Raw genomic sequence first — 17,936 nt, forward strand, 5'->3', positions numbered from 1 at the left:
GTTTGTGGAACAATGGTAACAGATTCAGCTCCCATCCCAGGCTGGAACTCCGGATCACCGTAACCGCCATACTAAGGTCTCTCTTCATCGTAATTACTGGGATTCGGACCGCTTGTTAGTCCCGAGATTTGCCCAGAAGTGGATAGACCTTCGGTATGAAGTCCTCCCATGTTTGCCTTTGTTAAAGCCAACTCTGCTTTCTTCAGCAAATTCACCGTAAAGGAAAGTCGTCTCGGTAGAGCTTTGGACGTACGTCTCAAGCACTGGCGTTTCCATCGCAGCTCATCAGTAGCTGCTTCCAGGGGTGTTAGGCCCCGATTACACCTCACACTGTAGTCAGCGCCCTGTGGAAGCAGAAACAGCAGCAGCTTTGGTCTGCACGCTACAAACCGAATGAACCTCATGCGGATAAACGGGTGAAACAAACTCGAGAAAGGCAACCATACATGTGTGCGGCTAACGGCAGCCTCCTTACGCGACTTAACAGAAGCTGCACAATCGCAGGCCGCTCAAATGCATCGAAAAGAGGTGTTTGGCCGTTACTACGCTGGTGGTTCAGCATGTCTGGGACAAGACTGAGCAGCAACTCGATCACGTCGACGTGGCCTCCCTTCACTGCGTAGTGCAATGGAGTGTCTCCTTGTTTGTCACGGATCTCAAGGAATCTTCTTTGGTTACTCTTTCCGCCTGTAGCGTGAAGACTAGCTTGACAAGAAGAGAATTTGTTTTCGCAGCAAGATGCAGCACACGGGCAACCAAAGAATGCCTCCAACACCCAACGCTAATAAATTAGGCAATCTGCTCAAATCCAAGTCGATGATGGAGTAAAACGCCACGGCTTCATGCACTCGTATGACGCTGCTACGAAGGTTCGTATGTCACCTGCTTGCTCAAGGATCCATTTCAGACACTTGGCGTGGCCATAAGCAGCAGCGTAGAAGGCTAGTGTTTGGCCCTTGTCGCACCGGAGGGAAGTAAGTGAAGGGAGGCTGACTCGTTCTTTTAGAGGTTTGTCCTCGTAGATGCACTTGAATAGCTTCAGTACTTGCTCATCTTCTTTTCGGGGGTGCCGCAGCATGTGGTGGAACAGAGACATTCCGGAAGCCTTGCTTGTAGCATGCACCAATTGTCTGAACAGGGTGAATCAGAAAAAGCGGGGTCTTCGCATTGCATCTAAGCATAGCCCCACGCTAGCAGCAGTTAATGTAGTTCTGTCCAAACAGCTCTCGACGGAGAAAACTTGATAAGAGACAGCAACGCGAGACCTACGGTTCTTCCTTAAGTCGGTTGAATATATCTGGGCCTAGCATGCTCACAACGCACTCTGGCCACCCTCCCGTCGTCGGCGTTTGCAGCGCATCACTGCATGCTTCTGACGTCGTGCGCAAGGATTCCTTCTCCTGTCTGCCCGGAGACCGTTCCAAGTCCTGTGCACCGGCCTTTAGCGGCTGGTCTTTTAGCTGGGTTTTCGATGTCAAAGCGCAATATCCACTCAAGTGTCGTAGGCTACTCACATCCCCCCAAAGTGCGAACGGTTCCTGCGTGTGCCGTTCTTGCTGAACATTTCCAGTTGCTGTATTTGCAGTGCATGCAGCATTGAGAGGCTCCATGGAACCGTTTTTAACAGAGTCTTCAGTGAATTCATCATGGCAAATGCTGTGCAATTCATTGCATTTCCTGCCTGTACCGTCGTGTTCCCCATTGCAGGATGGAACGTCGTTGTCCTTGGCACGTGTCGGCCTCACTTTCAGAGTATTCTCCTCATCCCGACTGGATATTACAGAGACGTCCCACAGTGCTTGTTCCCCTGCGCGTGTATCGATAGACCTATGTTGGGAGGTGCATCGACTGCTGATCTCGCTTCTATCGGAAATGGCGATGCAATTGCTCGGCACAGCGCCTAATGCTGTTAGTTCGGGTTTTACGATTAGAGCCTTTGCCCTAAAGCGACTCTTCCTCTCATGTATCCTTGAGCCCATGTCTACGCTGACAACAGACGAAGCATACGGGCCCCAATCGTCAGTTTTACTACTGCCTTGAGCAAGGCTTCGTTGAACTTCCGTTATGCCGGCGCTTCGTCTTATTCGATTACCGACACTGCTCAGCTCGCATGGCAGCTGAACGAAATCACTCGAGTTTGTAACAATTCGCACGTCGACCGTTTCCTGGCGAGTACGCCCATGCCGGCATCTGAATGAGTATATTCCCCGACTTCCCTGCATACAGATCCGACATTCCATAGTGTCCCTCCTTCTATTCTGTGGCGATTGGAGGAACAGTCGTTGAAGGTAGACTCTCCGTCTCTCCGTGTATATAGTTTTTCCTGCCGAAGCAACGCCCGTAGTCGTCTCTTCAGGTCGGCTTGTGGTGTTGTGTCGCAGTCTTCGCATCTAATCGAGGCAGCGACCTGGACGCCTCTGCACTGCTCCATTTATCTATTTCCTTACCAATTTGTTGGTATCGCGTCTTCAGACTGCAGAGAGAGATGAATAACACTACGCCTCCATGAGTGCGCTCTCTTTCGAGTCTCGGCAGGACCATCTGTTGAGAAGTAGGTGGCTGGGTCGGCTCTTTCCAAGCAGGACTTGCGCGGTAAGCCACTCCAAGCAATGTTTTCGCGCACTGTCCCAATCCTTCGACGTCAATGAAAACCCTGTTATGGCATGGACCGTAAATCCTTCACACACTCTCCTCCGCCTCAATTCTTACGCGGAATATTCACTGTTTTTGTTCACTCCTGCTAATCGCGCCTCAATCGCCGCTTCTTGAGTCCCTGTGCCTTGATATCTCAGTATTCCGAAGGTAAATGCGCCATGAAAAAGTTAAGTGTCCGCAACGGGCCCCGTCTCAGAAATTCCATATTGCGCCAACCTACAGATAAAATGCAGGCTCGTGCCTTCTTTCACCCCACAAGCGTCACCCGTGTGAGCCCAACTGCTGAAATCCCAAGGCCTCTTGTTTGTCGTGCTGTTGCTCGTTCGTTTGGGATCAGTTACCCGAAGAGGTCCCCGATCCGCAGAAACATAAAGCTGGTGAAGTTTCCTTTTGAGATGATCTGTGCAGTAATTAGCATGTGAATGACGTAGCCTGCAGCGACTCACTAGCATCTACTTCAGTGTCCCGTCTCTTCGTCAGGTATACGATTAGCACGACATGCGCTGGCATTCAAGGTCAAAAAAAAATCGCCAATGATTGTACATATCAGAAACGAGTAAAATACACTTTGACATGAGCGACGGAGCAGCGATGAGAGTTGCAGCGGTGAGGGTCCAATGGTGCATTAGTGGTGCGAGAGCGCTGCCATGAGGCGTACTGTCTCGCTTGCTTGAAACTACTCCCACAAACTGGCAATATAGCTCCATCAACGGCCGTGTGATACAGTAGCATAATGCTGAAGAGCTAGGCTTCTTCAATCCAGAGAGGTGTAACTTTTCGTTAGTGGAGTGGAGCGGTAACCTTTGCTGGGCTTGCCACTGTACTTGTAGGGAATAACAGTTCACATTGACACCCTAACGTAGCATGCAATAACATACAGAAACACACTCAATCAAATGCACGAAAACAATTTCAACTCGAATCTTATGATGTCCTACTGACTAAAGCCAGTGAAAATCAGCACTGGTAGCCGGGCCTCCAAAGGCGGACTAAAGGATTGAGCACCCGACGATGATTGTCTGTTAGGAATGATACTCCGCGGAAGAGTGCACGTTCGAGTGTGTGTGAGTTCCTTATTCTAGCAGCACTACTCAACCAAGATTACTTCCCACCCGCGCAGGCGTACTTCAACATTTTTGTGCAACCCGCTGTAGACCGTCACACTCCTCCGAGTGTAGCCGAGTCATCCAAGCCTCGAGCACAGCTGTTGGAGTGTGTCGGTCTATAGCTGTTTGCTACTCGCCTGCAACAGTATGGAAAGCGACCCATTTTTACTTGAAGACGTTTTTGTATACACGCGTGCAGGTGGGGAAACCCAGAACCTGGATGTCATAGCTGGGTGCATGCGTCATGGATATTTTTGATAATACAGACTGGGAATCATCCACGGATTCTACTTTGAAGTGCACCAAGGTAACAGTTCCAAAGTGCTACGAAAAGGGGTAGACGGCTGGACATTGCATCACCCATGAATGTCTTTTACTTGGAAATCCGCGCAGGCTTGTACGTAAAACATGCGCGGGTCATTTTTTAACTAAATCGCTGAATAATAGCATTAATCTGATGAGCCGAAAAGGTACATACAGGCGCGATAGAAAGGAAGCCACCTGAAACGTGTAGGCACTCGGGTGGCACGATTACTGGTTCGCGGATACACACGCACACGCTGCAGGATTGTTGCTTTTTGTGGAGTTGGGATGGGGCTTATAATGGTATTGCAAACGAAAACCTGGAAGTGCCGTGAACCACAGTTACAACAAACTTTTCGAGACCATAACCCAGCGAAAATGCGTCGCGCACGTTGCTGTATTGGCAAGCCGACATAGTCGCAAAGCGAAGTGTGAAACACGCATCTCATCACAACAAGAAGAAGGCTATAGCCTTTGGGAATATTAGCTTAAACAAAGCCGCAGTATCCACTGGAAATATCCTCGCACAGAAATCGCATGAAGCCTTCAGTTTCAAGATATGGCAAAACAGAGGCGATGATGCCACATGGAAAGCAGGCACTTTGTCGTTGAAATTAGGCGGGTTAAAGACCCAACTTCAAAGAGCATTGGGCACTTGACAAAGCCATATTGAATTAGAGATAAACACCCCTCGTGGCATTTATGTTGGACGCTGGCGGATAGGGCCTCGACAATTTTGACTAGTGCTTCATTTTCTGTAACAGCGTCTTTCCGTCTGTGCTTGATTATTGCCCTCCAGCAAACTTGCGGCAACTAGACAAATCCCAACGGCAGTGGCGAGCCTCGGCAGACTGCACGCACGTCCGCGAGCCTTGAGAGGCTCGCGGACGTGCCAGCATTGGCACGTCCTCTCCACGTTTTGGGCATACAGTGTGCTTTGCTTTCAAAGCTATGATTGACTGCGGAAGAAGCACACAAGGAATGGCCCCCGCCTGAGTCTTCGCACACTTTGGGTTATTATTGGACTATTCAATGCACTGGCCGTTAAGAAACGTCTGGCAAGCTGGCTGATGAGCATGTTACAGAGCTATATGCGCGGCTCAGTACGTGTAAAGTTTCACTTTGATCACGTTAGCCCATTCTAGAGGACATAATTATTGTTCAACCGTACAGTCCTAACATGCTTAAGCGTATACATATTGTGAGTTTTCTTTTTAACTACGGCAATGAGCAGCTATATTCGCTTGCTTGTCTTCCAACTTTACCAACATCGTGCCATTGGCTCGCATGCCTGCTATTTTCCGTAGCGCCACTTTGAACTATCCTAGGGTCTTCAGAATATACCATTTTAAATTGCACCGGCAGTGGCTTCTGAGCTGCGGCTAGTCTCCGCTGTGATGCTGGCCATAGTCATGCGTCACTGTTTGTGTTGTCCCTTCACACAGCTGTGAATAAGTGGCGTTGCAGGATTGTTAAATATTCAGTTCTCCGTCATGCCGTGCTCTTTTATCATTTTAATGCGTAGAAGGGACTTAATTTCCCCGGCATTCTTCGTGGTGCTTCTTTTGTCAGTGTCACGTAATATGTTTGCCGTCCCACAATGACGTTTGTATCTCCTGCACTTTTCGTAGCAGATATCCTTTTGCGCGGCTATTATATTGTAGCTAAAGCATGATTCGGGATATTTCAGCCTAGCTTCACTCACGTAGTTACAGTGAAAATCTTCCTCGTATTTTCAAGTTGCTCGGGAACCTGCCGGGCTTGCTGACAACAAATTCGAAAATGCCACTTTACAGCAGGCATTCACAGCTTGTGTGTCAATGAGCTGATCTAACTGAATCTCACGCATACATTAGTACAGGACGTTGCGAATTGGCACTAGTCGTCAACGTCCCCTGTTAACTTCAATCGCAAGCATTTTCCGCATCCCGTTGGAGCACACGATTGCCATGATGGCAATGCAGTCATTCCCAGCATTGCATTCGAACTTCGAATTGCGTCACAAATTCGACGGTAGAAATGAACACTGCCAAACCTTAGCGACCCGCACGGAAACCTTGTGTTTTTATCGTTTTCAGAAGTTGGCAGACCTCGCGGAGAATCGCACCTTGTTCTTCAATGAGACAACGTAGTACTTTAGCCTGCGCGTTTGCACACTTAACACAAGCAATTACCTTTGATGGCGTAGGTTTCAGCTGACTGCAGCTAGCCCAAGTTGTTGCTTAGCTCGTGCGACGCTCTATTTGCATGTTGCATTTACATCATTGGAGCCGATGACCCCTTTTTGAAGCTTTCCGGGAGGTCCTTGGGTACGTTCAACGACTGTCTCCGACGGAATATGAGTCTGAGAGCGCCTCTGTAGAGATACCGATGGAGTTCGAACTTGTTTCGCAGTCCTAACCTGTCGTGACAGAGTTCCTGCAAGCAGCTCACGCGGCGTCAGCCGTTCAAGGTATATTTCAGTGAAGGAGTGACAACTACAGAGGAGAATACTTAATGAGCAAAACTGCCAATAAGGCAACAGTGTTACAAGCGTGAGAGACCTCAATACTGTTTCTGCTGGCCATGCGGCCAAGAATGTCACTCGCGAGTGCAAAACACCAAGTGTCTTGTGACTTTAAGCGACAGACAATCATTTAAATTTAAACTACCAACAAGTAACCGTTACATAATTCAAAATTGAGTAAGCTCACCTTGTGAGATCAAGCCCTTAGCTCCACTTTGCGGAGGCACTCCAACAGGCGGCGGAACTCGGCGCATCATAATGCCAACTTCATCCCTCTGCATATGTGTCAAAACTGAGGCCAGCCACTCATACAAGTCCATCATCACGACCAGCTCTAAAGAACCTTTAAACTGGCGAATTCCATCGCGGGAAGCCAGCTGATGGTCCGGAGAATGCAGTAGCTGCTGCTGTCTTCCGTAGGACATAAATTCTGCAATGAATTCAGGAGAAACCTTAGACATTTTTAGCTCCAACGAGTCGGCCACGGCTGGACGGAGTATTAAAGGACACACCCCAGCACCTGCCCACGAAGCATTATTGAGAGTTGCTTTATCAACTCCCGAGCCTCTGCTGAAAACGTCAGGAGAAATGAAAGGCTGAGCAACTAGCCGAACCACGGGATCTCTCAGCGGTGGCCATGCTTGGTCGCTGACGAGGTGCATTGCATACCCTGATATGCGAGCCATTTTGGCCCATAAATAGCAGTCGGACCTGCAAGGCACTTCGACGCCTGAAGATGGTCGCCGTTTGGGAGAAAATAAGGAGATCAATTCACTAAGTGAAGGGGCAGTTAGCGAGTTGCAACACAATTGAAATACAGCCCTTAACAAAATTGCGGAAACATCAAAGAGCCACGTTGGGTATGAAGTGGTAGTGGCCCTAACCAGTGCCTGCCTGCAATTGAAAACAAAGACACATTCCAGACTCAAGGTAAGAAAGGCAAGGCCTGCAACCGATACGGTTCGTGTAGCAGACTGACGCTTCGGCTTGTGGCACAACAATGATGTGCAGAGATGCACGTCTACAAGAAGTACGCCACATGCTTAGAACATAGAATTACCTAAAAGCCTCGTCGTCGTAGTTCCAGAGCTTGAGGAAGGCGTGCCGCACTCTGCGGAATGTTGCTGGCTCTGAAGCAGCAGCCGTGCTGAGCAGTCCGTACAAACCCCCAGCACGACTCATCAATCACTACGCGGCTTCATGCTTAGGCAGGGGGCGTTTTGCCACCATCTTTCACGCACTGCTCATAAATGTAGGCTGTACTTAAAGAGATCGCTTAACATTAAGGAAATGCCACAACGGAGCAGTTGCTGCTCCTGAAATTCTTCGAACAATGCATTGTAAACTAAAGGAACTCAGCAATCATTTATGGCTAGCGTGAAAAGATATCTGCGCCTGGAAATCGAGCACTGGGCTTAGTGCATAGTATGTAACTGCTTGCTCTAGCCAGCTCCATAGCATCGTAAACGTGCCGCACCTCTGTTTAAAGGGCAAAATACGGAGCGGAGAGGCTGGACCTGCTGCTTCATCGTAGCTCATTGTCACTGGTCGCTCAAATGGCTCTTCTATTTGCAGCATTCTAAGGCAAGCCTCTTCATGTGCTTGGTGGTTTGCCATGTGTGCATCTAGAAGTAGGCGCTGTTGCACTTCAGCTTTGTGAGCTGCTTCCCCCTGAGCTGCTGATCGTACTTCCTTTTTGGGGGCCTTCGAAGGCTCAGCTGCCCTCAAAACCTTCTTGCGCGGCATAAGCGAGTCTTTGGAACTTTTGGGTTCCACGGTGGAGTTCACTTGGCTGCGTGCCTTTAATTCAGCTAGCGGCTTCCGGATGGTGTCTGAGACGTCTTCCATTCGCGGGGTTGCTGCTTCTGGAGGAGATGCGGGCGGCAAATTACCAATCCTGCAGAGTTAGCCACGTTCACAGAAACACACGACTGCCTCTCACTGGTGGGACGACTTTGTCAGTTTTAGAAAGATCTGGGATATTCAGTGAAGTGCGCCAAGGGCGCCTATGTTGCGGCCCATGAAATGAATACAAGCTTACTTGACCTCCTCAACTTCGTTTTGTTGAAGTCCCAGAAGCTGAATGAGAGCTTCCGCCGATAGAGGGCAATGCTGTCCCTCCTCCATCTTAATCGGCTGCGTTTTAGGCGATCCGGTCCCTTGGTGCAGCAGCACGTAAAGAGAGTTGTACAGTATGAAACGCATGCGATACTGTGCGGCCTGTAACAAAGTCCTGTTGCAACGTCTTACGAGCAGCAACTTTGATAGCGAAAGGAATCGGCATATTTTGGACACTATGCGAGGATTTTCCCACACACTGTTGGATGGAGAGGGCCCATGTAACGTAGAACATAGCTGCTTTGCGGCTGACAGCTTGGCATTGAAGTCAAGTGCCTTGTTGGCAGCAGCATTGCTCCACCTGGGCGTGGTGGCCCCTTTTGGCCCTTTCCTTTCACCATCTACCTCATGAACTACATCACTGCGTCTCTCCTCTGGCATGTTTCCATCAGGCAAATCTCTTTCTTTGCCTCTGCAGGAAGCATCTTGATCCGACTGAGGTGCGGATTCTTCAGCCACAGTGACACAGTCTTTGCCCATTGGGGAGTTCGCGTCGACCGAAGTGGGGAGATCTGGCGAAAAGCTATCGCCAAGATTAGCAGAAACAAACGGATGAGCAGAGGTGCGCAGAATATTGTCTTTCTTATATGTCCTATCTGAAGCATTTCCAGCTGCTGATGGCGTGTTCGCTTGTACTACGCTCTTCTGGTGCTCGCACGCCAAGTACGTCGCACATGCACTGCATAAAGAAGCAGCCTGCTCAATGGAGAGGTGGTTAAGGCGTGCAGGCGTTTGAGAGTCCAAAAGCGCAGAACCGCCTCCGTCAAAAGCCGCATCTAACGCCCTCCCGCAGCGTGAGCACTTGCTTTTCGCATATGCACTTCCGAAATTGTTTTTCTGAGGTTCGTCTCCTTTCCTGCAGGAGTCTCCCGAAACTGGTTGGAAATGTCCAGTCTCGATGCTCCATGAATCACAACACGGGCAGCAGCAGCACGGCCGGCCTGCAAGTTGTAGACCTTTTCTTTCTGCTGCCCTTAAGCGGCAACAGCGGCACCCACAGGTCGCACCACCGTAACCGTCCCAGCCATCGGCGGTGTAGCTGCCAGGATTGTTCAGATGAGAGGATTTTGGTAGCGCTAAACCTTGAGCACTCGTGCAGCCTGGAGAGGGAGAACGTAACTTCCGACCTATGCGCTGCAGGGGACGATTCGACGTGTTGGACACGCCATACGCTCTCATCCAGGAGGGAAGCGACAAAATGTCGGTCTTAGGTGTGAAGTAAAACGTGTCGATCCCCATTTCCGATGATGCCAGGCCTAGATTACATCCACAGGCATTTGCCACGGTGCTTCTTACGGGCAGCTCTGCAGCGCCTTTTCCTGCTGGTTTGCAGCTTTGACTTCGCTTCGAAATACTCCTCTTCTGACTGCCTCGAATGCCGGGCTGCTTCCTAAAATAGTGTAACTCCCTAGGAGAAAAGCGCAATCCTAGCCTCCTCAGGCTTTCTTCGTCATCAGCAGTAGCTAAAGCAGCATCGAGCTTAGGGTTGGCGCTCAGGGTGCCGGCTGCTGTCAAGTTTCGTATCATTGTTTTTTGTCTGCCATTGGTAGCCTTTGGTTCGCTGGGTGCACGCAAGGACTTTCTGAACCCCCAAGTTTCACAAGCCATTTGGGAGGAAGGTTTGCCTGCAGCAACTGCTGGAGTGTAATCAGCCTGCTGTCTCTTGGATTGCGTGAATCCTTGCCTCTCAGCTTGCTGTGGGAACTGTTGAGTCAAATCCTCCTCCGACGCATTGCCTTGCAATTCTGGCCACACAACTTTCGGGCGGCCGAAGTGGGAAGTGTCCAGATCGCGATTTCGGTGCTGAGATGGTAGGCCAGCTGGAAGGCACGCTGTAGATACCTGCTGCGACTGTGCGGGATAGCGGCAAAGCGGAATATTTTCCCCTGGTTCTGGGTGGAGAGCTGGAGGTAACGTCGAGGGCACAGTGCCATAAGCGTGTTTAAGACTGGCACTCTGCTGTGAGCACTCCCGCTGAAGTGGACGAAAAGGCCACTCATGCAGTGAATGTAATAGTGGTGAGGATGCTTCTGCTGCATACAGTGGAAGCACCTGTCTCCGCTGGCGGGTTTGCGCCCAGCATTCGCCGGATTTCTTGCCGCCACTAGGCATTCCAGCAGCTGGCAAAGAGGAGGGGCTGATACGTGCCATGTGGTGGTTCACTGCCCGAGACGCCTCAAGATCAGTGGGTCTTTCATCCGCAGAAGTCGTCACCAACCTAGGACGCCGAGTAAAGTAGGTCAGGCCCTCGTGAAGCCCGGAGTCAAAAGTATATGGGCTAATCTCGCAACTTTCTTTAAAAAGATCTTCAACCGCCGTTCTCCCTCCGTAAGAAATGGGTTGCTGCAGGCACTGCTGATTTCGCAGAATGTGCTGTTGCCGGTCCCGCTGCTGCTGCAATAGCTCGTTTCGTCTCCGCGAAACTGCTACTGCCATACTGCAAGCTTGCTGGCGCTCCATGCTAACGTTATGGGAGTCTTGTGGTGTCCATGAGCTACGGCCGCGGTAGGGGCTCACTCCACAAACGTCAACATTGTCACCTTGATTCGCATGATCAGAAGAGGCTGCCCGGTAAGTCCGGCGTTCTATTGGCTTTTGAGGAGGCGGAGGAGGCAGTGGCCTATCCTGGGGAACTGCAAAAGGCATTAACCGTGAGAGACGGAGCACCTCATTCCTCACCTGTTGCTCCTGCTGCTTTAGAATTCTCTGCTGTGACATAAGAGCCGCCAATTCGCACTGCCCCCAATTGTTCGGCATTATGGTGTGGCTTTGTTACTACAAAAATCAGACTCGTGCCCCGAGAGAGGAAAGGCAGTCCAATACGACTGGCTGCTGCAGTGGAGCACGGCTAGGTGTGTGACGGGAGAACAAAGTAAGGCCCACATCGGAATATGCGGACACTCGAACTCTACAGTGGTGACACCGCGTCGCCAGAAGAGAAATCCCGCAGCACTGCCTGGTCACACTTCCTCTGTTCTGCTCGCTGCTTCTTCCCTGGTGAACACCATAGGCTAATGATATAGACAGAGAAGCCTGACAGTGCTTGTCAAAGGAGCCGCCCGCTACAACCTGGGGCAGCTCCGTTACTTGGCTTCCCCTCTTCAGGAGTGCTGCCTTCTTCTCTGTAAATGCAGCATTTGTGGCTTTTCTCTAGAGAACTTCACAGGGAAGGACTCTCGCTAATGATTCCACTGTAACCCGCATAGCCATCAGCGAATCCCTGTGTAAGCCTTCCGCAGCCCGCAGGTAGCCCTAACTGTGCGACATATTCCCCTAAAATGACTTGATCCAAGAATATGCAATGCAATCGTCTTCGAAATTTGCTCCGAGGCCCTGCTTCTAGGAGGATCTGGAGAGGAAGGTCGTGAGCTCTAGCCGCTGCCTACACATGCGCGGGATAGTCGGGGGGGAAGAGTGAGGAAAACCTTACCCCGTAGCCTATTTGTGCAATCACTACTAAATATGCAATTATGAATTGCAGTAAGAGTGCATCTGTGGGAGTGGGAAATGCTGATTTGTTCTCCAGCCCCTCACGTCACGGCAGGCGCTCGACCATCGCGAGCGCTGCCGACGTAACCTGCTCGACTTCTGTTGGCCGTATCGAAGTAACTGTACGTAAAACTAAGACGACCAACGAGAAAAATATTATACGCTTGGCTAGCACCGTACAAGCACTGTACTAGGGCAGACCAACCAGGTACGAGCTGGACTGTCTCTGTTCAAAGCAAGGCATACTCGTCTTGCTTCACAGGAGAATGATGATCGCTGCCGTTCGAAAGAACCAAATAACTAATGAGACAGTCCTTGCCTTGGAGCGCACAAAAGGAAATGCTGTATTTTAGGATACAATTTCGGTCGAGCAATACTACGGAGATCCGTGGTAGGCGGCGATTCAAGGTTTCCCACTTCTGTAGAACACACTCCGCGCAAAAGTTCTGCCTTATCGCGCATCTAGTGAGAAGAGCACAGTATGATGGGTGGATAGTGCAGCGGGGGGAACACGTGTAGCTGGCTCTTAACTGGGCGTTCGAAACCTGTACAAGGGGAGGAGGAGACTTATAGCTGAGAGCACTTGGCCAGTTCGCCAGTTTGTGATAGTACAAGGGGGACGCTGCTTTAATCCACTGTAGGGGATATATAAGAAAGACAAGACGTAACGGACGGTTTTCGCCGACGGGATGCTGTTGAACCAGAGGAACTGCCGCGCTACACCGAATGTTTAATCAGGACAAGGGCAACAGGACCACAGAAAGAGATAACCGCCTTTTTTCATATATTCTCTTAGCCTGCTGTTCCATTTCTAAGGACTCGTACACCGGGCTTGTCGGGCCTAGGGCTATCCAGAGACCTTTCTGCAAGTTCTTGATCAATTTGCGGTCGCTCAGTCTACAAGCTCCAATGAGTGCTTTACTTTTTTGAACTATGCATAAAACGCTTTTAGGTTCCATTGGAACATATCCAGCCCCAACTAAGATGAATACTTTCCATAAAAGGTCTAACGGCTGAAAACTTCCAACCTTCTAAAGCCGCTGGATTACTTTACGGCCGACTATTACCCACAGCGTCGGAGTAGACTGTCCCAGTTCTCCCATGTACCATAATAAGCCTTCGACAAGGTACAGTGCAGGAGCTGAATTCCCCTCATGAGCCACGGCAAACGCTGCGTGTTTCTAGGTGCAATCACAAAAGCCGACAAGCACAACATTTTCAAAACAAGCGACCTACAGTGAAGAGAAGGGCATGTAGTTATTAAGCATTCTGTATGCAGCAATGATGAATGAAAACCAGAGAGAAATGATGGCTTCAAGCTGTGAAATTCCGATGTAGGCTGGACTTCCTAATTGCATACCATTACCCAAATGGACAAGGCAAGCGCTGTGCACCGAGCCGCAGTGCATCCTGTAACTCCCCAGTTGTCTTTCCAATTTTTAAAACCAGTTCTGTAAAGTGGATTCTTTGGAACTTTTTTGGGTTACATGAGACTCTTGAAGTAGGACTCTAGACCGCAGTACTTCTAATCATTGTTGCCAAGCAGCTTGACCTGGAGATTTTGGGGTCATGCTGAATTACTAAAACCACGCTTTCTTAGTGCTGAGCAACGAAGTGCCTGAGCATTTCGCATCAGCATTTTGGTTTTTTGGAATCGCAGTTCTAAGCTAGTGTGCATTTATGAAGGTGAAAGCGTGGCACTACGCAATATAAACGAACACGCATTATAACAGAAAGGGGAACTGATATTGAAACGCCGTACACATTGAGTTAATGCTTTCATACAGCGATTCAGCCGTAAACCGTGGAGATCTGATGGAAGATACACTCAGAGGGAAGATACACTCAGAGGGAACTTTTGACGAGTCCAAGGCTTGAGCCTAGCAGCGCTGAGGAGAAGGGTCGGCTCTATTGTGGACCCTTGAAAATGTCCCACCTCCTGCAAATTAAGAACTGCATTGTTTTAGCCTTTAGTTAATTATATATACCACTAAGGACTGCAGGTACTGGATAATGAGGGCCTGCATAGGCATATTACCCGGCGCAGTGCCCTAGAAGTAGGGATGTTGTAAGCTACTGCACAGGTCACACCTATAGTTGGCAGCTGCCATGCACAGCACAGAGCACAGTGATATATCAAGAAAACGTTAGTTTTCAGAGCAGCTTATGAGCCATCGTAATGGATGGGTACTGGAGGTAGCCCTGGAAAATGAGAACGAAGTGCCTACTAGAGTGAAGCCTAGAGCCAGAATCAGCAGAAGAAAGAGAGGATAATATGCCGCTTTGGTGGAGCAAGATGCTGTGGGAAGTGCCCTCCAGTGAGCGCCAAGGTGTGCTGTCTTACGCGGGTACGACTGCAGTTCCCTGACTTGAAGGGCTTGGCTATGTGAAATTTTCTGGTGGGTAACGATGCACTGCGTAGGTTTGTTAGCCAGTATGCTATAGACCGGTGACAGTTCAGGGTGACGCCGCTCTCTAGGACATGTGCGCTCACCGTCGTTAACGGCGGCAGGATGTAACTAGACCGCATAGTGACTATACTGAATACAAGCTGCATCTTGATTGCGCTATCAGATGAACTTTTAGTCTGTCACGCCCTTTCTGATCTGTTTCTGGGACAAAGTTGACCTACACAATGTGCGGCAGACTTTAATTCCGATTTGGTGAGCTTAGAACCTATGCGTAAGACAATTGGCGTGGCTTCTCTGTGAAGTGCATGCAAGAAGCTATAAGATAAAATAGATAAAATACAGTCATACGACCTGGTGACGAGAAAGGCGTCAGGCACGACGCGCAGTTGAAACTCTTTTGTCGTTCCCGTCAGAAGTCACACGCCAAAGACAATGCGTGAATGCAGATCAAGACGGTCGAATCGCAAGCCTACACGAGCTCGGATTACCTCTATGGCAGCGTAGTTACATCCTCGTCCCACTTGCCCTGAACAAAGGGGCCGCCCTGTGACCCTGTAATGGGCGGCATGAAGTCTTACTATGTGCACCGCCCGCACCGAATAAATAAGCGCTAGGAGCATCTACCTTTGTGGTCTTTAAAGCGGCCAAATACAGCGAGGACCACGAGGCGCTGCAGTTGCCCGATGTCATGCTTGAGCGTACTCGGCTTGATGAGTCGCTGTAGACAGTAGAAGTGCAGAAAGCTCTAACTGAAATACTCAAGCACCTTCCCTAATACCTTGCCCATCGGACTCTGTCAGAAACGGCCCTCTTGCCACAAACCTTTTTGGTGCCTGTCACGGCTCAGCAAAGTCCGTTATTTACATATACTGTATATGCTTCGTTATTCATTTGATGACTCCTTACCAGCTCAGCACTCACAGGCAAAAGATTGCAAATGTATCGGTGAATGGGTGGGTTTCTCCTACATAGTGCCCTTCGGTGAGGGAAAGGTGCTCATGGCGATCAACTGCCAAGCTATCATGCGTTGAATGCTCTTACAACCGTCCCATTCCCGTTATTCACAGTATATTGAAGACATTGAGCCAAAAAAAGTTCTGCTTTGATGGGGCACCCACAAAGGCCTATCGACTTCAGGAAAATGAATGTAAAAAATACAGAACGCTTTTTCCGGAAGTGCTGACAGCATGGTGTGTTTTGAGTACAAGGCCACGCGCCATCTGGGGAAAGATTGCCCCTCACGAGAAGTGATGGCATGCAAGTGAAGCCTGTAAGAGTTGGGGCTGCGAGGGCCCCTACTCTACGGCTTGTGCCACTTTATCCAAGCGAAGAGAAAAGTACTATGAACGGACATGCAGCGCTAACTGGTCCCTCGTGAGGGAAGAGTAACGGAAGCATTTAAACAGCAAGGCCTAGCCTACGCACCGGCGACAAGCTGTTGTGAGCTGTCGCCACAGTGCCTAAAAATTCAGCTGTCAGTGCTTTGTCGCTTTTTCTCACATTGCATTCGACACCTTCTTTGTAGGCCTAGCTTCCTAGTTTTCATTCCTTCCCTTTCATTCTTGCTCTTTGCGCTACTAGAGTTGCATTCTGCCAACCATTAGTCTGGCTCAAAATGGCTTACACTTTCGGCTAACTCAGAAACCTTGGGTAATCAACAGCTGAGCAAAGAAGCATGTTTACCCTGTTGGTGCATGAGTGCACTTCGCTGCCACGCAGGAGTTACTCGTAATCAATTAAGACTCCCGAGTGATGCATGCAGTCTTTGTGGAGAAAAACAGATGATGTAGAACAATCTGGCAGAGTAGAATAAACCGAAGATGGTAATAATCCACCCAACGATACCCGTACAAGTTCCGAATTGCATGAACTAGTTGGGGAATAAGATTAAAAAAATCGACGTTCAAAACGTTAGAAAAACGAAAAGAGAAGAGCAAACAGACGAAAAATGGTCGAAAAATCAAATATAGTTCGAAGAATAATAAATTGTAGCTCGATGTGGAAAGAAGAAATAGACAAGAGATACAGGCATGATATATTGGATAAAAGGAATGAATTTAAATAGTTTGAAGTGAAAGAAATACCAGCGTCACTTAGAAGAAAGCGAAACAAGGTAACGGAAGCGTAAAGAAAGGCAAATAGAGTTCTACGCAACTACAAATAGTAAGTCAAAAACAAAGTCTTAGGTGATCCAGGTCGAAGTGCACGATTGAAACCATCAGCGGAAGTATAGCAAGGAAAAGGGATATTAAATATATTCCCCAGTGGGCTGCTTCTAACGTGAAGGGAGTGAAAACCAAAAGAATTGTTGCAGAAGTGTATCTAGCATTTAGGCTGAGCTATATCTAAAGGTATGCAGAACAGAGAATCAAGGGCCAAGCAGGAAGAAGCAACCCGAAGTTTCATCGTTTAGAATCAGTGTACACTAATGACTGTATCATGCGTTGTAGCCGGAAGTACACACCTACAGTGAAAAACTGGACTTTTTCGAGAGCAATCGGCTGTAGAGAGAGCTGCAAAGGCAATGCAGAAAGGGACAACTTCCATACAGCAAAGACAGAGGCGACATATACAGGAAGGCACTCTGAAGCAGGGACGCAGAACGGAACACAGCAGCAAGCGTGCAAAAGAAACTTAGGCAGACGGACGCTGCGGTCCCAAGTTCGACGGAAGCACAGCAGAGCCAAGAGCCAAGGCGTAGTGAAGCTAAACAACAAGCCCAAAATCACTCTTCAGAGACAAGCGAAACAGTTTTGGAAGGGAAGAAGTTGTAGTGTGCATTAATACAAATTCGCACTCCTCACAATTCAACGTTTCCCCGGAATGGCCTCCGGCGTCGTATTATTCAAAAGCTAAAGATTGGCGCAGTCCTGAACTCAGTACCATGCAAAGACAAGGAGTCTGGACGCGCCCCTATTAAAATTCTTCAGCAGCTTCCAATAGCCAACGTAGGTGCTTTGTAGTGGGCATTTTCATGAGGCATCATAGCGGAGATTCCTGAAGGCTAAGCCTTACTTGCAAGGTCCTTGCTGGCTGCGGGGTCGCTGCCAGATGCATAACGTGCGCTTGGCGGCAGAGTTCGCAGGGCCCTCCCTGTGAGCCCTATCTCCTCACAGAAGCCATTGCTTATTCGTGTTTCAAACGTGTCTTGTGAACTGCTCGTGGCCTTTACGCTCTATTTGCACGCTGCATTGTAGTGGAGAGCTCTACAGTAGCTGCATGGGTATACAAGGACCAAATCTGGAGCGCCACGCCACCGAATGCTTGAAATTGGTCCCTACAGGCGATTTCTGTACTGAAAATCTATCTGGCAACAGCCCTTACGTGGTATTGAGCTGTGACTTTCGC

General features: G+C 49.2%; 3 protein-coding genes across 3 annotated transcripts; all 3 read right to left on the reverse strand.

The window, feature by feature from the left end:
- Nucleotides 1-71: 71 nt before the first annotated feature.
- ENH_00076840 (hypothetical protein, conserved) lies at nucleotides 72-1,096 on the reverse strand (the record flags this gene model as incomplete). The annotated part of the gene is made up of 3 exons (XM_013582613.1): nucleotides 72-344; nucleotides 476-705; nucleotides 883-1,096. 3 exons carry the CDS (start codon nucleotides 1,094-1,096, stop codon nucleotides 72-74), a joined length of 717 nt encoding a protein of 238 aa, XP_013438067.1.
- A 169-nt stretch (nucleotides 1,097-1,265) lies between these two features.
- Nucleotides 1,266-2,431, reverse strand: ENH_00076850 (hypothetical protein, conserved; the record flags this gene model as incomplete). The annotated part of the gene is given in 2 exon segments (XM_013582614.1): nucleotides 1,266-2,099; nucleotides 2,105-2,431. Coding segments are annotated over 2 exon segments (1,161 nt in total).
- A 3,872-nt stretch (nucleotides 2,432-6,303) lies between these two features.
- ENH_00076860 (hypothetical protein, conserved) lies at nucleotides 6,304-11,445 on the reverse strand (the record flags this gene model as incomplete). Its single annotated transcript, XM_013582615.1, has 5 exons — nucleotides 6,304-6,482; nucleotides 6,758-7,464; nucleotides 7,631-7,717; nucleotides 8,048-8,467; nucleotides 8,612-11,445. The coding sequence occupies 5 exons, from the start codon at nucleotides 11,443-11,445 to the stop codon at nucleotides 6,304-6,306; spliced, it is 4,227 nt and encodes a 1,408-aa protein (XP_013438069.1).
- Between the last annotated feature and the right edge of the window lie 6,491 nt (nucleotides 11,446-17,936).

The sequence above is a fragment of the Eimeria necatrix genome, genomic scaffold, assembly GCF_000499385.1.
Source record: "Eimeria necatrix Houghton genomic scaffold, Enh_scaff7, whole genome shotgun sequence".
Taxonomy (NCBI): Eukaryota; Apicomplexa; class Conoidasida; order Eucoccidiorida; family Eimeriidae; genus Eimeria; species Eimeria necatrix.